This window comes from Ctenocephalides felis, unplaced genomic scaffold (genome assembly GCF_003426905.1).
Source record: "Ctenocephalides felis isolate EL2017-DRISC unplaced genomic scaffold, ASM342690v1 CF-g0.4_SCAFFOLD_00845, whole genome shotgun sequence".
In the NCBI taxonomy this organism is placed as follows: domain Eukaryota; kingdom Metazoa; phylum Arthropoda; class Insecta; order Siphonaptera; family Pulicidae; genus Ctenocephalides; species Ctenocephalides felis.
In genome coordinates, this window is record NW_020536999.1 from 70403947 (window position 1) to 70425131 (window position 21185).

Below are 21185 nucleotides of genomic sequence, written 5' to 3' on the forward strand. Positions count from 1 at the left end.
TTTTGATTAGTTTTTGGCAAAGACAATTCCAGCGGTTACGGAGATACAAGGCAAAGAGTGCAGAAAATAGAAATCGAGTTTTTGAGAGAACGGATGAGCATCCGATTTTCAATTCGTAATGATGGGGAGAAGTGGTGATTTGTTTTAGGCAGAATGATTCAAAAAACTTTCTGCTTGTTTTGACAAAATGATTGCTTTTGAAAAAAAAATTCAAATTTTGTTTTTCCAAAATTACTAGGTATATACTTATATATCACATATACACTGCAAATAAATAATTTTAACTTTGTAATTCAGTTTATATAGTTTTATAAATAGTATTAGACAATGTTACAGTATTCATAATAATCTATTTGAAAACATTTAATGTTCCTCGGACATTTCATTAGGGTACGGAAAGTTCCAGCAATTTGCTTTAAGGCACGATGCCATACACCACTAGTTTTCGAGTTTTTTTGCGATTACTATAACTTACCCTAGGGGTTCTTAATTGTAAATATTCATTAATGTTTTGAATAAAATGTTAACTTTGCTGATTATTAAATTGGATACGTATTTGTCAAACATAGTTGTTATTTTTGGCGAGTTTTATGCATTCATTTTTTAACAAAAAACCACACGCCAATACATACACTGTGTATTGTCTAAAATGGCCATCTTGTCGCAACCTCGTAACCGCAACCCGTTATTTGTTGGAGTTAATGAATTTCTAGAATTCAACAATTTTTGTAGACCCTTAATATTTCAGGACGTTTATTTTAAAAGTTTCACTAAAATGGTCAAAAAATGTAAACAATGGTGGTTTATAAAAAAGCGACCAGGCCGAAATACCTATGCATACACACAAGTGGCTATTAAAAGAAGACTTCGGAAACAATGGCAACTCACAAGATCACCGATGGACAAATCAAAATTAAAAAAAGCTTGCAAAGAGCTCAAAACCTGTTTTCGAGAACACAACAATAAGATCTTTGAAACCAAACTGAAAAATCTATCAGCTATTTCAGACACAAACTACTCACTGTGGAAAGTCATCAAAAATTTTAAACAACCAATTATATCTGTTCCAGCTATTAAAGAAGCAAACAACACTAGGGTCAGAAATGAACAGGATAAAGCCAACTCGTTTGCCAACTTTTTCGAACAAATTTTTCATCCTCTGCGACAGCAATGCAGTACCCAAGAAGAAGAGTTTATTCACAATAATCTAAAAGATTCTTTAACATACGGCGACCATTCAGATACCCGCTTTTCCCTTTCTGAAGTAGAACTTGAAATAACGAAGTCAAAATCAGGCAAAGCCCCTGGCCATGATCAAATCACGATACATATGCTGAAGCATCTCTCACAAAAAGGCTTGAGATTTCTAACCATTCTGTTCAACTCCATTATCAGACTAAAAGTATTTCCGTGTTCCTGGAAATTTGCAAAAATAATTCTAATACCAAAACCTGGCAAAGATCCCTCTCTGATGGAATCCTACAGGCCGATTACTGCTCATCTTGTCTAAAATTTTTGAAAAATTACTGCTTAAGAAGATCCATGCAATTTTGAGTAACAAGAACACAATCCGCATAATTTGGCTTTAGGAAACTCCACTCAACAATCGAACAAACTCACAAAGTAGTCCAGGAAATCAACTCATATTTACAAGAAAAAAAATATTGCTCAGCTGCATTTCTAGATGTCTCACAGGCTTTTGATAAGGTGTGGCACACCGGTCTCCTCTACAAGATAAAAACAAACCTCCCAGCTAATTTATACCAACTGCTTCAATCATTCCTGGTAAACCGACAGTTTTTTATTAATATATCACATTGCAACTCTCCTCTGAATAAACTCAGGCGTACCACAGGGAAGCATTTTGGGTCCCACATTAATTTTATTATTTACCTCAGACATGCCTACCACAGCTGACACCCACATCGCCACTTTTGCAGATGATATCTGCATTCTATCTAAGCCCTACAGCTGCGTCTAATGCCACGCAACAGCATTTAAATTTAGTAGAAGTGTGGCACAAATTTTGGCGACTTGGAATTAACAATCGGAAATCATCACACATCACCTTCGCGTTAAGAATGAAAACATGTCCGCCCGTCTCAATCAATGGGGTTCAACTTCTTCAGGTTGAACATGTAAAATACCTGGGGTATCATTTGGACAGACGGCTTACGTGGAAAAATCATATAATGAAAAAACGTTTCCAGCTTGAAGAGAATTTCAAAAAACTTTACTGGCTGTTGGGTCCGAAGTCCAAACTATCCACATACAACAAGCTTCTTGTATACTAAGTCGTCTTAAAACCAATCTGGACTTACGGCCTTTCTCTCTGTGGAAGTGCCAGTCAAACCAATATAAACGTCTTACAGAGGGCTCAAAACAAGATCCTCAAAAAATACTGGAGGCTCCCAGGTATGTACCTAATTGGCTTGTTCATCAGGACTGCATCATACAAACAATCGCGGAAGAAATTAGTAGATTTGCTGCGAAAATAAGCCAAGATTGGAGAATCATCCAAATGAACTAGCAAATGACCTACTTTCTGCGAACACTGTCAAGAGACTAAGAAGATACATTAGATTTAGTATAGTTATATATTTAGTATAGTGCTTGTAATTATTCTCACATATTTATATTTATTATCTGCTTGCAATTATTATCACACATTTATATTTATTATTCTAACTTGAAATACTACCAATGGGTAGTATTCTAAAAACATATTTAATAACTAATCACAACACTTACTGAATGCCTTTTCAGGCAGTTGTAGTTTAGATGAAAATAAAAAAAAAAGCATACACACAAATTCATACTCATGCACATTCCGTTTTTAATTTTGGCTACAAAACGAATCAGAATGACTTGAAACGTCCGAAAAACATGAAAATTGGCAAGTCGCACGTAATATTATGTGGTAATTTAATTAAAATGAGTAGTAACTAAATGCATGGTGATCTACTGATTTTAATGCTATGTAGACTTTATTTAACAGTTAGACAATAAGTCGATAAGCTATCAGCGACGTACACTTAACCACAAACCGGCATACGCTTTATTTATGAAAGCAATTAAGCAATACAATTTACATCACTTGGAAAAGCATGTATTTTACACATTTTGTTTTAGGGTATGTTCTAGTAATCGGTCAAAAATGTAATATGAACATATTTATCTTCACGTTTCAGAGGTTTCTAAAAATTTTGGCATATCTTAGAAAAATGGATATTGTGTATAGTTATGAGTGTTTGTAGTATATATGTGTGTATGTAGTATGATATATCGATTAGTTTTTGGCAAAAGTTTGTCCAGCTGTTTCGGAGTGTGCAGAAAATAGAAATCGAGTTTTTGAGAGCACGGAGCATCCGATTTAAATGATTCAAAACATTCCTTTCGTAATGATGAGGAGAAGTTATGATTAGCTTTTGGCCAAAAATGATACTGCCGTTTTGGAAATGCTGAGCTAAATGTGCAAGAAATGGCAGTTTGTGAGAGAACCAAGCATTCGATTTGAATGAATAAAAAGCCTTTGCTTGTACTGGTGTAAAGATTATTTTTGGGGAAAGCATTTTTTTTTAAATTTTCAAATAAAAATTCTTTGGATATCAAAAATATATCGGATTTTAATTTTATTAACTTCCCTTAGGTTGAGTTATAGTAATCGCAAAAAGTCGAAAATAAAATTTTCTGTATATCTTTACGTTTGAAAGGTTTCTGAACATGTTTGCATATCTTAAAAGGTGTGTGTATGTATGGGTGTATGTGTGTGTGTATGTGTGTGTGTGGGGATACAAATTTCCGTCGAAAATTTCGGGAAGACGGATCAACCGATTTGAATAATTCAAAAAGCATTCGATTCGTATTGATAAGGAGACGTGCTAATTAGTTTTTGGCATAGGCAAGTCAAAAAATAAATAAATAAATAAAATTAAATTGCGAAAAGTTCTAGTAACATTTTCTTTCGATTTTTTTTTGCGATTACTATAACTTACCATATGGGTATTTAATTGTAAATATTCATTGAAGTCTTTAACAATGCTTAAATAATTTTTTGAATACCGTTCCGGGTTGAGTCGCACGTAAAAATGCTGACATTGAATTGAAACGGTTTTTTCCCGAAAGATAAATTTATGAAATTATGGGTATTACCTTGTTAATGAATAATGTCAAGAATAAGCTAAAAACCCTTATATATTAAGAATTATGAAACAAAATTACCAGAAAAACTATAAAAGTTTTGGATGTTTAAATTACCATATACCATGATAAAGACATAAAACAATATTAAGGATTCTATACATGGCCCAATCGGGCGATGTGTTCAATAATGTATTTATATATCTCTAGGCAATATTCAAACAATGAGTACATCAATTTCAAAATCTCAAAAGCCATTTGACGAAACTCAATATGAACTTGCGTTGATTAGTTTTGCGTGACGATCGGCTGAGCCGTTTTATTTATAATTAACATATACGAATAGTTTTAATAAATTAATAATAAATATTAAAAATAATTTTTTTGCATTGCTGAATAATAGTTTGAGGTTTAAAGCTAAACGTGCATTATAAAATGCTATACGCATAGGACAAATTGTTGAATAATAAAAAAATATTATTGTGCGGTATAATGGGCCTACATCTTTTACGACATACAGTGTATATGTCCTAATACAATTCATGTCCTAAGCAAGCGTTTGTTTCTAGTTAAAAAAATTAAAACTAGTGCTGCATGGCATCATGCCTTAAGGCAAATTGCTGGAATTACAGTACAGTAAGTGTAATATTCTAAGAATATTAAATGTTTTCCAATAGATTATTATAAATACAGTGACTTTCACTATTCGTATGTTATAGACAAAATATAAGTTCTTAGAAGTTGGACGACGTTTATACCTATTTACATGAAAACTAAATAACCAAAACTTAATGAAGCGGAGTAAGAATGAAGGATCTAATCTCATTTTCTATGAATTATATAAACTAAATTTCAAAGATAAAATTAAGTAATTGGTGTATTTAAGAGAGTTTAAGAATTTTTGCTAGAGTTAAAATTGAAATCCAAATAATTGTTTATAATAAAAAATAAAAAAATCAAATTTTGGAAAACAAATTTTTTTGCTTTACTAAACTAATAGTTTCTTCACAAGCAAAATGATTTTTGAATCATTTGAATCAGATGCTTTGTTCTCTCAAAAACTGCCATTTTTTACACTTTTAGCTCCTCATCACTTCTCCTTGTCATTACGATTTTTCTTTTTTTTATTTCTTGTTTTCACAATCCGATTACAATATAATAAATTACAATAAAGTTAGAAGTGAGAAAAATTATTATGAATTGAATGTTTTTTGGATCATTCAAATCGGATGTTCCGTTCTCTTCGACACTTAATTTCCATTATTTGTACTATTTGCTTTATATCTCTGAAACGGCTGTACTGACTTTTGCCAAAAACTAATCAGTACGCCCCCTTATCATTGGGAATAGATTATATATCTCAAATCGGTTGTTCCGTGGTCCCAGAAACGTGGTTCTTAGGTTATCATTTCTAAATTGCCTAAAGTTTACCTTGGAAACTTGTCTTAAACCAAATGCTCTGTGGATGGAGTCCTTATATATTTAAACATACACATATGTATTTATATATATATATATATATATATATATATTATATATATATATATATATATATATATATATATAATACTAATTATAGGAAATAAAGTTACAATTCGTTTTTAAAAATATTTCATAAATAATTCAATTATCTTTAAGGTCATCAATTAGTGATAAACTTTGTCTAAAAAACCCGTTGCGATAAAACTTTTTCAACCGAACATATTGTTTATATATTTTTTTAAATAATTTAAAATAACAATTTAATGATTTGATAATTTATTTTTTCATTTTTTTACAAATTCGAGGTCATATGATTTATCGCAACAAAAATTATAAATTAAATTGCACACGCGAGATAGGTTGTGTTAGTTTTTAAAAGTTTTTATTGAAACAAGTTTTTTAGTATTAAAATATATTTTGGTTAGAACCACTTCAAAATGAAGATAATTAATTTTAATATAATTTTGTTCTGTGTGATATTGTTATTTAATTGGTGCACCTGCAGCTTGCTGACGAATATATTAGCTACACCTAATTTTGCAGGTTAGGATTTAATAGTTTACTTTAAGTAATTGTAATGCTGTAAAAGAAAAGATTAGGAATGATTTGAAAAAGTTTATCAGAAAGTCAACTTCGCCCATTTTAAGTTTCAGGTTATTCGGAATAATTTAGCACAAAATTCAGAAAATGTTTTTACTTTTCCTTAAGTTCGGAAACAAGTTGCTTTAATCAGTTTTGTGCGGCAATAGGTTAAGCCAGTGTTTTCCAACCTTTTTCGAACCACGCCACCCGGTCTAATAAAAAAAATTATTGTGCCTCCCTTATTATCTTCCCTTAGGAAATATAATCGAAAATGACACTTTTTTATATATCTTTACTTTTATTTTAATTCTAGCTAAAATCCTAAAACTCTCCTATATACTTCAAATAAAAAAAAATGCAATTCAGTTTATATAAGTTGAGATAAGTTCATTCATTCTAATTTCGCTTGATCCACTCTTGTTTATTTACTTTTCATGTAGACATATATAAACGTCGTCAAACAAATTATAAGCTCTTATATTTTATCATTTAAATATAAATAATGAAAGTAACAGTAATTATAATAATCTATTTGAAATCATTTATTATTTCTCGAATATTTTATTAAAGTACGGGCAGTTCCAGCAATTTACCTTAAGGCACGATGCCATGTACTATAGTTGAATATTTCAAATCGGTTGATCCGTGCTCCTGAAAACGTGGACAAAAAATTGTATTCATACACATGCACACGCACATGCATACATACATTTTTTCTAAATTATGCCAAGATGTTCAGAAACCTTTGAAACGTAATGATATGCAAAAATTATCATTTTCGATTTTCGGGCGATTACAATAATTTACCCTACAGAAAGTCATTTTAAATGTAAGTAGGCCTTCAAACAAATAGATAAGTAAATCACATACACAAATGATATTGATTAAATAGATTATTTATATAAATCGAAAATCACTCAGACACTAGTTTGCAAGACTAGAATACATAAATTATAATTAAATTAATAGCAAATGCGTCAGCTATAAGGTTGTGCTTCATTTAGATTTTCACCTCCTTTTTGATCGATTATAATTAAATCTTTTTAATTGTTTTCTATTACTATTCTATAGAACTAATTATGCTGTAATTATATCAGAAATAAAAAAATGCTCGAAAAAATAAAAGACACAATAAATAAAATAATTTTCACTTCGTAAGATACACTTCTCTTTATTTCAACATTTTTGGTGTCGGCATAACACTGTCATAAAAATTAAAAAAATATTTTACGAAATGTTTATTAAATTATGATTTATGTTAGATAACAAAGTTAGAAATCAAACTAAATTAACAAAACCGCAATCTTTTTAACTTCCCGTAGGGTAAGTTATTGTAATGGGCCGAAAATCGGAATTGAAAATTTTTACATTTCTCGACGTTTTGAAGGTTTCTGAACATTTTGGCATACCTCAGAAAAAATGGATGTGTGTGTGTGTGTGTATGTGTGTGTGTGTGTATGTATGTGTGGATACAAATTTCCAGTCACGTTTTAGGGCGCACGGATCAACCGATTTGAATGGTTCAAAAAACATTCGATTCCTATTGATAGGGAAAAGAGCTGATTAGTTTTTGACAAAGGCAGGTCCAGCCGTTTCGGAGATACGGAGCAAAGAGTGCGGAAAATAGAAATCGAATTTTTGAGAGAACGGAGTATCCGATTTGAATGATCTAAAAAAACATTCAATTAGTAATGATTGGGAGAAGTGTTATTAGTTTTTGGCAAAGGCAGGCCCAGCCATTTCGAAGATACGGAGCTAAATATGTAAAAAATGGCAGTTTTTGAGAGAACTAAGCGTCCGATTTGAATGATTCAAAAAACTTTCTGCTTGTCTTAACAAAATAAATTGATTTTGGAAAAAAAAAATTTTGTTCATTTTTTTTTTTTTTTTTTTTTAGTTTTTTGTTGAAACAAATAATTTCAACTTTGCAATTCAGTTGATATAATTCTTATAAATATTAGACAATGTTACAATATTTATAATAATCTATTTGAAAACATTCAGTATTCCTCGAACATTTCGTTACGGTACGGGAAGTTCCAGCAATTTGCCTTAAGGCACGATGCCACCCACCCCACTAGTTGCTAAAAAATAATTAATACTATTATTCAAACATTGGTATCAAAAAATATGATTTAAAACAGTGGCACTTAGTACCGCACATTTCAAAATAACCTGCATTGATCACTTCACTGATGAAGCCATCTTCACACATTGGAATGTCTGCACATGTGTCTTTGACAAATATTCTTAGAAATTGCAAAAAAAGTCACTATTCATCCACCCTTTTGGCTGGGCCACACCAAAGGGACAGGCATGTTCGTTCATGTGGTGGTACCTACTAAAATTGTTTAAAATATCAATATTATTCTACCATTTTACGGGTAACAATCAAGTACTACCTTTATTTTTGAATGCCACTCAAATGTAAATGAATAAATATACTAGAATTAATTCCATTGATATTTAGGTGACGCCGTGATTTTGTGCCTAAAACAGCAAACGGTTGCTTCCGCCGTGGCCGTGTGCGTCACAGGCAAGGTTTGGCGCGTGATTTTGTACCTGTGTGCCCCCCGCGCCCACTTTACTTGTATTTTGATATAAAAAGATTTATACTCGCTTAAATAATACGTGTTAAATAGAGTGTCCGGTTCTTGGTGCTGTCCGGCGTTACGGGACTTGCCCCTAACTACCACGTTTTATTAACCCAACTATTATACGTTACGCAACATATTATTAACCTAACAGTTTTTTACTTTGAATTAATATAATTACCAACAGGCTAAATATAAATACTTGTGTTAAAACTTTTTTTTAATTTTCTATGCGTAATTTATACTGAAAATCAAAATTGCATAAATTTACGAATGACTTGCAATCAAATTTTCTGATAACCAAAATGCTTTAAAGAAATTTATTAATATTATTGTTTTCAGTTCAAACCATCAGTCACAATCCAGCATCCAATGCAATAGGCGAATTATTGAGTGGTAATTATTTTTTCAACAATAAAACCATATGCAAATATCTTCCTTTTTTCAATTTTAACATCTTTTGCCATTTTCTAGTGGATCCAACTAACGGAAACCAACCGTCAAAAGTTTCTAATGGACAGATGCCTGGTACATCAAATTGTCAGTATATTTATTTATTAATATACGAATTTTATTACTTTGTTCATCACATATTATGTAAATAGTTATACTTGTTAACTTCCCGTAGGGTAAGTTATTGTAATGGGCCGAAAATCGGAATTGAAAATTTTTACATTTCTCGACGTTTTGAAGGTTTCTGAACGTTTTGGCATACCTCAGAAAAAATGGATGTGTGTGTGTGTGTGTGTGTGTGTGTGTGTGTGTGTGTATGTATGTGTGGATACAAATTTCCAGTCACGTTTTAGGGCGCACGGATCAACCGATTTGAATGGTTCAAAAAACATTCGATTCCTATTGATTGGGAAAAGAGCTGATTAGTTTTTGGCTAAGGCAGGTCCAGCCGTTTCGGAGATACGGAGCAAAGAGTGCAAAAAATAGAAATCGAATTTTTGAGCGAACGGAGTATCCGATTTGAATGATCTAAAAAACATTCAATTAGTAATGATTGGGAGAAGTGTTTATTAGGGCAGGCCAGCCATTTCGAAGATACGGACCTAAATATGTAAAAAATGGCAGTTTTGAGAGAACTAAGCGTCCGATTTAAATGATTCAAAGAACTTTCTGCTTGTCTTAACAAAATAATTGATTTGGAAAAAAAATTTTTTTTTTTTTTTTTTTTTTTTTTTTTTTTTTTTTTGTAGTATTTTGTATATCGAAAATATTTCAGATTTTATTTTTAATTCTGACTATAGTTCTAATATACTTTAGAAATAATTTCAACTCTGCAATTCGGTTTATATAATTCTTATAAATATTAGACAATGTTACTATATTTATAATAATCTATTTGAAAACATTCAATATTCCTCGATCATTTCGTTACGGTGCGGGAAGTTCCAGCAATTTGCCTCAAGGCACGATGCCATAATTGCCTCAAGACAGAATTCCACTTACAGCTAGTTTATAATAAAGTTGAATAATTCATATTAAATTTATTATTTTAGCCGGGTCTGGAAATCAAATTCGTCAACCTATTCCTAATCAAGACTTAGATGTTAGAGATAGGCTTAGTAAAGGTAAACAGATCTTTTATATAATTCATAAAACTTTGAGCAGATTTATTCATCTGTTTATTCATAAGCAAGTCGTGGTCAATAATATTTTAGGATTATTTTGGTATAGCTGTCTTTGTTATCTTAAACGTTTATAGTAAGATAACAAAAAGTAAAGAGAAATATTAAGTTCTTGAAATGTTGGTACATTTATTTCAGTTCGTGATTACTTTATAGTATGCATCCAATTCATAAGAATTACCAGCAATATAGTTGCCACAGTTTTATTCCGACTTCTACGCTATTGGTTTCTAGTTGTTTTAAATTTAACATTTTATGTAATTTGTTTCAAATACAGTTTAGGGATCATCCTTATATTTAGACTTTTAATATCTCTATAATAGTTTACTAGGAAGCTTTCTGCCAGTTTATAAATTAAGCTCTCATTGGTATCTTAGCACTTTTCTAACAATATCTTTAATATGATAACGCTGTAAATGGTACCTCTTTTATTTCTTTCATATACTTTCTTGTACCTAAATTTAATTTTAAAAATGAATTGAATAATTTATACTTTTTATCTCAGCACTTCTCTCCTTTCTATCGCCTTCTCAAATAAAATTATTGTTACTATGCCCTCCCCTATATATATTTCATTCATAAATAATTAAATTTTTTATGTAATTCTTTTAAGTATACAAGAAATTTTTTTTCAGAACCGCCATCTTGTGAGCCATCTGCTACTTTCGTACCAGGACAAGGTAAGATTTGCAAAGACCAGTTGATCTTTGAAGAAAGTTTTACTTTAGGAAAATTAGATAGGACGAAATGGAAGCACGATTGTCATATGGCCAATATTGATATGGTATGTAAGAATTTTTATTATTGTTTATAACTTATTTCAAAGCGCCGCGGGGATTATGTTGTATATTTTATTGGTGAATTTATAATGCCCTTTTCATGAAAGTCCCAAATTCATTTGCCAAAAAAGCCATATTTTTTATTGTTACAAAAATTTTACAAATCAAGAAAACTATGTTAATCGCATGGCGCCAAATCAAGACTCTATGACGGGAGACATATTTTAATGTTTTACCATACGGAAACAAATTACTTCCAATCAGTCGCACAAAATGCACACCGGATTCTTTCTACCAGTTAGTCCTGGTTTGATTGTTTTCATTTGTTATTGCTTTTTGACCAAGATAATTATCGTATGATATCCATTCCTTGGTGTGCTAATAAATTTTGAATTCTTCATCACTAAAGCCTCTATTTAGTGATATGCTTGTAGATATGGTTACGGTGCCTTGCTCTTGATTCGCATTTCACTTTTTTTAAATTATTAACACAAAAACAATTTAGCCCAAACTTCAAGTACTTCGACTAATTCATGCAACCAAAATCTATTCTATTAAATGAAAAGCCAGTTACATGTACTTCCCGATATGAGTAAATAATCAACTTAATCAATAAAAAATAAATTAATTCATGAGTGATTGAAAGTATTCCGAGTGATTTTATTACACATAATTGAAAACGAACGAACACTTAGTATTTTCTACAAGCCAATTTAAAAAAAATCAATAATTTTTATAATTAAACCAGTTTCCGTAGGACTTTAATGATTTAGTATGTGCATTGAGACCAAGTACTATATCGTTATACCAAGTAAATCATCTAATTTTAATTATAACAAACGTCAAAAAAACTACTCATTTTCTCAAACTTTGATGAATTTTTAAAATTAAACTACTTGTTGTAAAGCCGTAATATTTCAGTAATTGGTCTATAAGACCATGATATATATCGCCAAAAAAAGTTTCATGAAAATCGGCATACATTTTTTTTCTCAACAGTTAATTACAAGAAAACGGCTCGGTAGATTTTCACCTAAAACTAATCAGTATCATACCCAAATAGGATAGGGCGGGGCTAGTTGAGCAAATTTTTACTTAAACGGATGTAGCTCCTCAATGAAAAGTCTCAATAAATTGCTATATGGCTTAATGGATTTGTTGTTTATCGCTTAAGAAAAGTGTTAATACTATTTTTTGGTAATAACTAAAATTTAAAAGCTACAGCTGTTTAAATGCAAAAAGTCAAGTATGCTTAATGTAGCCCATAGGTGGGGCAATTTGAGCACTAAGAAAAAAAGAATGAAATCATAGGTTCAATGTCGATTAGAGATGAAATAAAATAAGTTTTTAATAACTAGTTCTATTTTTATAGTCTTTATTGACGGAGAAAATAAAACTTACAGTAATTTGATTTGAATAATTAACGAAAAGTAGAATCAACAAAACAATATCGTATCTTAGAAATTATTTTACCATTATATACAGTATTTTTGTTTAAAATCATTATTTCTTTATATTATTACTCATAGACTTAGCTTAAATCTTAAAAATAATAACTAATTTCTGGAATTGATTGCTAATTGTCTTAGTGACAAAACAAATTTAGCAACTATGCCCAGCTCGGAATTTCAAAATAAAAGTGCGTTTATAAAAAAAACCGTGAGAATTATACCCAGAATCTCTGTGCATATTAAAAGTACTATAATTATATGGAAGAATAACATTTACCTGATTAAAAATAAATAACATTTGACTAAACCAGATGAAAACTCGTAATGGATTACTTTTTTACTTTTTGGTCTCAAAATAAACAAAACGCCCGTGAGCCTCACTTATTTATCAAGCGGCCACTAGCGATCGCGGGATGTTTATTTCTCCCAAACCTCTATCTTTCCGCCATATAATGCCTAAACGGACGGTGAATAGTTTTCGAGATATTTTGATTGCTCAAATTGCCCCTATGCTCTACTAGCCCCGCTCTACCGTACTATCTTTCGAACAGTTTTTGATTACTTAAAATCGATTCGGTGGTAGGAGCTTAACTGTGGACGAAAAGTTTAACACTTTTTTCAAATTACAAAGAAATGGCTCGACAGATTGTCTCACAACTGCAAAACGATAGTCCTCATTGAGATACATCAAATGGCTTTTAAATTTCTGAAATTGGTTTACGCGTTTATGAGAAAACGTCGATCAAAGGTCTAATTTTGACAAATGCAAAAAAAAACGATACTAATTTTTGCAAACTTTGAAAATTTTTAAAACTAAATGACTTGTCATAGGGCCGTAATCGTCGATTTCTTTCAAAACAAAACTTCATTATATTTTTTTTGACCGTAGAAACCATAGTCTTATAGATCATACTAAAATATCGTTTAATTTTAAAATTTCTTCAAAGTTTGCAAAAATTAGTATCGTTTTTTTGACATTTGTTCAAATTAAACCTGTGATCGACGTTTTCTCAAAAACGCCTGAACCGATTTCAGAAATTTAAGTTGCAGTGTATGGCATCGTGTCTTAAGACAAATTGCTGGAACTTTCCGTATCGTAACAAAATGTTCTAGGAATATTGTATGTTTTCAAATAGATTATTATAAATATTGTAACATTGTCTAATATTAATAAGAATCATATAAACTGAATTGCAAAGTTGAAATTATTTGTTTAAAATATATTAGAACCTTATTTAAAATAAAATTTGAATTATTTTCGATATACAAAAACAATTTTTTTTGAAAAAAAAATTGAGAAAAAAAATGTTTTATACAAAAAAATTTTGAAACAAAATATATGCACATCGGATTATTAGATATTGTATAGAGATATTAGTATTAAGTATGTTTTGTTTACATTTTTGTGGGTTCCGTACCAACATCTAACCGTTAGACTGCAATGCGGCGTTTACGCGCTTCAATATATTTCTTCATTAAAATAGCCACGCAGCACAATTGCTTTGAAAACTAGTGGTGCATGGAATAACTAAGGCAAATTGCTGGAACTTTCCGTACCAAAACTTAAAATTAAAGAAAAAGTTTCAATTTTCTTTTAGAACTCTAAAAAACGAATTTGAGAGTTTTAAAATAAAATGTTATTTGAATCATTCAAATCGAACGCTTCGTTCTCTCCAAAATAGAATTACATTTTTGACACTTTTTGCGCTGTATCTTCGAAACGGCTAGACCTGCTCATGCCAAAAACTAACCAGCACGTCCCATTATCTTATATACGAATGGAATGTTACCATACACGTGAATTTAAAAATTAAAAATCTTGGTACGGAACCAAAAAAAAAAATGACACAAAATGTGTACACATTATTAAAATCTCTATGAAATATCTGATAATTTGCCGAATTACATTTTTTCACGTTTTTTTCATTGAGACTCCATAACCGCTGAACCTGTTTTTCCAAAAAATTTAACAGTTTTTTGTTTAGTCAATATAAATAAAATGTTATTTGAATTATTCAAATCGGACGCTTCGATCTCTGAAAAACTGAATTACCATTTTTAGTACTTTTTTCCCCGTATCTTCTAAACGTCTAGATCTGCCCATGCCAAAAACTAATAAGCACGTCTTCTTATCATTACGAATCTAATGTTTTTTTAATTATTCAAATCGGTTGATCCGTGTTCTCGAAATCGTCGACAAAAATTTGTATCTGCACAAACACGCACACATGCTCACACATTCACATACATCCATTTTTTAAGGTATGCTAAAATGTTCAGAAATCTTTGAAACGCAAAGATTTATAAACATTTTTATTTTCGATTTTTTGCGATTACTATAACTTGCCCTACGGGAAAAAGTTCAACATTTTCAGAAAACTTCGAAATTTATAAAAAATCTAAATTTTCAAAAAATTCAAATTTTTTCACAAATTCTCAAAAATCTAATTTTTGAGATTTTTGATACTTTTTTCAAAGTTTACAATAAATTTTAAAGTTTTTTTTTAACTTTCCCTAGGGTAGTTATAGTAATGGGTGGAACTTCGAAAATGAAAATTTTTGCATATCTTTACCTTTTGAAGGTTTCTGAACATTTTGCCATACCTCAGAAAAAATTAATGTGCGTGTGTGTGTGTTTTGTATGCCCGCATTTTTTCGTTGACGTTTTCGAGCGCACAGATCAAACAATTTTGAATGGTTCAAAAAACATGCGATTCCTATTGATAGGGAGATGTGCTGATTAGTTTTTGGCAAAGGCAGGTCCAGCCGTTACGGAGATACGTAGCAAAGAGTGATATAAAAAACATTCAATTTGTAACAATTGGAAGAAGAGGTGATTAGTTTTTAGCAAAGGCAGGTCCAGCCATTTCGAAGATACAGAGCATGTGTACAATGTACAAAAAATGCCAGTTTTCGAATGAACTAAGCGTCCGATTTGAATGATTCAAAGAAATTTCTGCTTGTTTTAACAAAATAATTGCTTTTGAAAAAAAAATGTCTCTTTTTTTTTAAATTTTGACTAAATTTCTGAAGCTGCCTTATATACTTTAAACAATTGTTTAAATTATTTGCAAATAATTTCAACTTTGCAATTCAGTTTATATAGTTCTTATAAATATTAGACAATGTTACAATATTTATAATAATCTATTTGAAAACATTTAATATTCCTCGAACAATTCGGTGCGTTACGGGAAGTTCATGCAATTTGCCTTAAAGCATGATGCCATACTCACCAGTTTTAATTTTCGGTACAAGACGTTCCAATAATTTGCCTTAAGACACGACACACACACCACTAGATATTTTTATGTATCGAATATTTAACTAGTGGGGTGCATGTCATTGTGCCTTAAGGCAAATTGCTGGAACTTTTCGTACCGTAATTAAAAATCTTGGTACGAAACCAAAAAACTTTACACAAAATGTGTACACATTATGAAAATCTCTATAAAATATCTGATAATTTGATGTGCATAAGTCCAATGAACATTTTTGACCGCCAAATGACATTTTTTAAACTTATTTTTATTGAGAGACCATAAACGCTGAACTTGCATTCCCAAAAATTTAATCAGTTCTTTATCTTGTTAATACAAGTAAAATGTTTTTTGAATTATTAAAATCGAACGCCTCGTTCTCTTAAAAACTGGGTTACCGTTTTTGGCACTTTTTGTCCTGTATCTTCGGAACGGCTAGACCTCCCTTCGCCAAGAACTAATCAGCACGTCTCCTTATCAATACGAATCGAATGTTTTTTGAATTATTCAAGTCGGTTGATTCGTGTTCGAGAACAAAAATTTGTATCCGCACACACACACACGCACACACATACATCCATTTTTCTAAGGTATGCCAAAATATTCATAAACCTTTAAATTTAATGATATATAAAAATTTTCATTTTCGATTTTTTTGAGATTACTATAACTTGCCCTACGGGAAGTTAATTACGGTACAAGAAGTTCCGGCAATTTGCCATATATGCATATTAAGGCACAATGTCATGCACCACTAGTATTATATTTATTTTACAGGACAACGAATTTGTATCTTATCAAGCGAAACCTGAAAATATTTTCGTCAATGATAAAAGTTTAATGTTTCATCCGACTGTTTTGAATGATGCAGATTTTGTTGAAAGCGGAGAATTGGATCTTGCAAGCACGTAAGTCAATCTATTAATCGATGAATAAATAAATAATTATTAATGAATAATGTATTTATTTGGGAAGAAGTTTTATTAGCGTTGTATTTACCTTTAGCGAAGATGTTATAAATGAATTAAATACTATAGTTGAAGCAATTTATTTTATTTTATTTATTTATTTATAATAAATATTATTTCTCTTCATAAGCTTGACAAAAGCTAAGTATTTTAAAATATTCATAGTAGTTGCACGATTCTCTGAAAAAAAGAGATGAAAAAAAACATTCGATTAAATAGAAGGTTCATAATCAAGTTCATCATATTAAAGTCTATTAGACCACCATTCAAGTCCAAAATTCTTGCACAAGGTTGAAAGTTATACTGATTTAAAACCGTAAAAATTAAATTAATAAAATAGCAATAAGAAACTATCAAAATTATATAAATAAAACTATCATAAACAAACATAAAAAACATGGTTGTACAAGAAATCAAATGGTCAAATTACATAGATAAAACAAAGGATTATGCAAGAAAATAGTTATTGAAATCAAATTGAGAAAATTCTGTAATGTCATAAAAAGTTAATTCTTTAAAAAGTTTAACTAAAGTAGTATGGAATTTTTTGTTGTCTAAGTTTCGGACACTGAGTGGAAGTTTATTTATAAGCTGAATATGTGCGCGCCTTAATAAGTTTGTGTCTGGTGTTGTAGTTGGAGGAAGCCGAAGCCATATTAAAAAGTTTCGAATTGTTTTTGATGAAAGATAATGTTACCAGCATAAAAATACATGGGAAAGTTAGAATATTGTGCTTTTGAAATATGGGCTTGCAGGAGGCTTTACTGGGCAAGGAAAAAATTATTCGTATAGCTCTTTTCTGAAGCTTAAAATAGAAATATTTTAATTAGTTTGGATGAAAAACCCCGGAATTAGATACCGTATGAAACGTGGGAGTTAAAGTTGCTATAATAAACTAAAAGAAAGCAATTTAAACTGAGATTATGATCAAATTTCAATTAGAAAGTCCACAAAAAAGACGAGAATTGATCACTTTTCGAGTTATATATAAAAATGAGTGGACCATTAAAATGACTATTATAAAATAGAGATTTGTGATGAAAATTTAGACTTCTATTTATTTTTTAATTCTGCATTAAGTAAATTTATATAAAGAAAATTTACCACAAAATCAAAAGAAAAGTGTTAGGTAAAATAATTTTTTTAAGTAAATTTAAGTTTTTTTATGAACTCAGGTTTTCATTGACTGAAATGTGGGTTTTTCAGTGTTTTTAATTTTATAAATATCTGCCAAATCATTTCGGACGAGTATTGCGACAAATATCATGACCTGAATATATTATATTATATATAGATATGCTGTATATCTTTCTAGATGCGGTTGTGCACCAATGGCATATGGCGAGTGCTCAAGGAAGGCCATGTTCTATAATATATTACCACCAGTAGTGTCTGCCAGTATCAGATCTAAATTCAGTTTCAGGTATGGAAGAATTCAAATCGATGCTAAATTACCGGAAGGAAACTGGTTATATCCTAGTAAGTAGAGTTTAGGGATGATCGAGACAATCAGGGATGATCAGAAAAGTCTAAAAGTGTAAATAAGTAAATTTGAATTATCTTGAACTAATAATTATTCTTTTTCACAAGTTTTGAATTTGGAACCCAAGGATTACAATCATGGATCCGGCTATAAATCCGGTGCCATGAGGATCGCTTTTGCGAGAGGAAATAAAGTCCTGAAATCCCAGGAAACAGATTACGACTTTGGATCTTCAGAATTAAGTGGTGCCTTATTATTTAAACACGATGATCCTGTCAGGAATATCACCGCCAAAGTTTATAAAAACGTTAATAAGGAATCTTGGGCAAATGCTTTTCATAAATACGAACTAGAATGGACACCCTGTAAGTGTTTATCACTTTCTAGTTAAGATGTTCCAATAATTTTGTGGTATTCTTTTAGATCATGTATGTTTCATAGTTGATAATATCAAATATGGCGTAATATTGCCTCCAAAAGGTAATTTTCCATCTGGACAAAGCCAAGATGTAACTAAAGGTGAAAATTGGAAGAATCATATGCCGATGTTTAGCGAACTGGTAAGTAAGCTTTGAAACACAACACAGATTGTCCAATAATTCTTTTTAATAGTTCTTATAATTTTGCGATAAAGGGCATTTTGACCACTAATATATTTTACATTTGAAAATCTTGAATTTACACATGAGAATCAGAATTGATGTCTTCATTTCAAGAAACCAAAGTGTGTTATTTTTTGCTTTTTTCACGGCTGATTGTAAAGTATTGGCCTTCTTGGAAACTTTTGCTGGTATACATGCAATTTTCTACCCTGTGCTGCTTCTGCCACGGTCCCTCTGTTTTTAAGGGATGTATTGTTGCGTTAAAAAGACAATTTGCTAACGTTGGTAATAGCAGAAAAACCACGCTCTAATATTTTATTTATTTTCACTTCTTTCACAGCAATAATTAATTTTTCTTAATTCACCACTTTTTGGGAGTTTTCTGTTTTTTAACAGGCATTATGAATGACGAGATAAAAATAAGTAAATAAAACGTTCGATTAATTGATAAAAACCCTTTACTGTGCAAAGAACGGCATTATGCAAGTGGCCGTTGTCTGTCCACAAATAGTGGCCCATCTACAAACGCCTTTTTGCATATGCATCCCACAAACACAATGTAAACAATCGGCAAAAAATAACTTTGCATTTCAAAGATATATATATATATATATATATATATATATAATATATATATATATATATATATATATATCTTCTATATATATAAAAATAAGTCGCGTTTTCCTTCCTGACGAAATAACTCCAGAACGCACGAACCGATTTCGACAATTTTGCATTCGTTGGAAAGGTCTCGAGCTCCGCAAGGTTTATAGCTAAGAAAATTAGTTGTGCATGGCATCGTGCCTTAATGGAAGCTGCTGGAACTTTACGCACCGTAATTAAAAATTCGAGTAATAAAAATAATCAATAACTGTTTTAAATAATTTCAAATAGATTATCTTCTATATATATATAAAAATTAGTCGGGTTTTCCTTCCTGACGAAATAACTCCAGAACGCACGAACCGATTTCGACAAATTTGCATTCGTTGGAAAGGTCTCGGGCTCCGCAAGGTTTATAGCTAAGAAAATTAGTTGTGCATGGCATCGTGCCTTAATGCAAGCTGCTGGAACTTCACGCACCGTAATTAAAAATTCGAGTAATAAAAATAATCAATAACTGTTTTAAATAATTTCAAATAGATTATCTTCTATATATTATATATATAAAAATTAGTCGGGTTTTCCTTCCTGACGAAATAACTCCAGAACGCACGAACCGATTTCGACAAATTTGCATTCGTTGGAAAGGTCTCGGGCTTCGCAAGGTTTATAGCTAAGAAAATTAGTTGTGCATGGCATCGTGCCTTAATGCAAGCTGCTGGAACTTTACGCACCGTAATTAAAAGTTCGAGTAATGACATTAGTGAGAATTATCAGAATTATGCTTGGTTAAGTCAACGAGCAATTCTTGCCGCAAAGAATAATGATGTACACGCCCTGAATTTCACCATACAATCAAAAATTGCTGGCGATTTGGTGACATACCGAAGATTCTGACTGGTCTTCCGTTTGACTTCAAACGATTGCAATATCCAGTTCGCCTTGCGTTCGCAATAACATGTCGCAAGGCCAATTGCTTAGTGTTTGCGGGATAAATTTCAAATAGATTATTTAGAAAATCATTGTTTTTCACATGGGCAGTTATACGTTACCTGTTCACAAGTTGGAAAACCATCCGCTTTGTTTGTGTTAATGTCAGACCAAAAAACAAAAAATGTGGTTTACCAAAGATCACTTCCATAAATGGATAATTTGCGGGTTCACTTTCATTTACTTAGAGAAGTTCAACTAAAAAACACTTCATTTTTGTAATCAAAATAAATTCGTTACTGTTGTATAATAAAATCAAATTTCTCCTTTTAAAATATAAAACAAACAAAAAATTTCTTCATCTTTCTCACGAAACTATCTGGTGGCGAAACGGAGTTCGTCGGGTTTGCTAGTATATATATATATATTTCTCGTGAAAATTAGATGAGAAATCACTTAAGAGCGTACAACGGTAAAAACTTTTGCGACGAAATTCTAAGTGCGTTTCAAAAAAAAAAGTGCGTTTCTCTCATAGATAAACAAGTATAAAGTGGTTTCTCTGTACAATGCGGGAGTAGGTTTATAACCTCGAAATGCTTTTTAAAATTGAGCAAAAATCAAAATATGATAAATATGTGCGTGGTTCGACATACATGTCACTAGTCTTGAGGTTA

At 30.9% G+C, this 21185-nt stretch overlaps 1 protein-coding gene across 1 annotated transcript; it reads left to right on the top strand.

The window, feature by feature from the left end:
- The first annotated feature begins 2089 nt into the window (after nt 1-2089).
- LOC113388087 (beta-1,3-glucan-binding protein-like) lies at nt 2090-19380 on the top strand. The gene is made up of 10 exons (XM_026625498.1): nt 2090-2129; nt 9141-9194; nt 9273-9338; nt 10304-10375; nt 11068-11216; nt 16700-16830; nt 18206-18369; nt 18481-18738; nt 18797-18933; nt 19372-19380. Exons 1-10 carry the CDS (start codon nt 2090-2092, stop codon nt 19378-19380), a joined length of 1080 nt encoding a protein of 359 aa, XP_026481283.1.
- Nucleotides 19381-21185: the final 1805 nt, after the last annotated feature.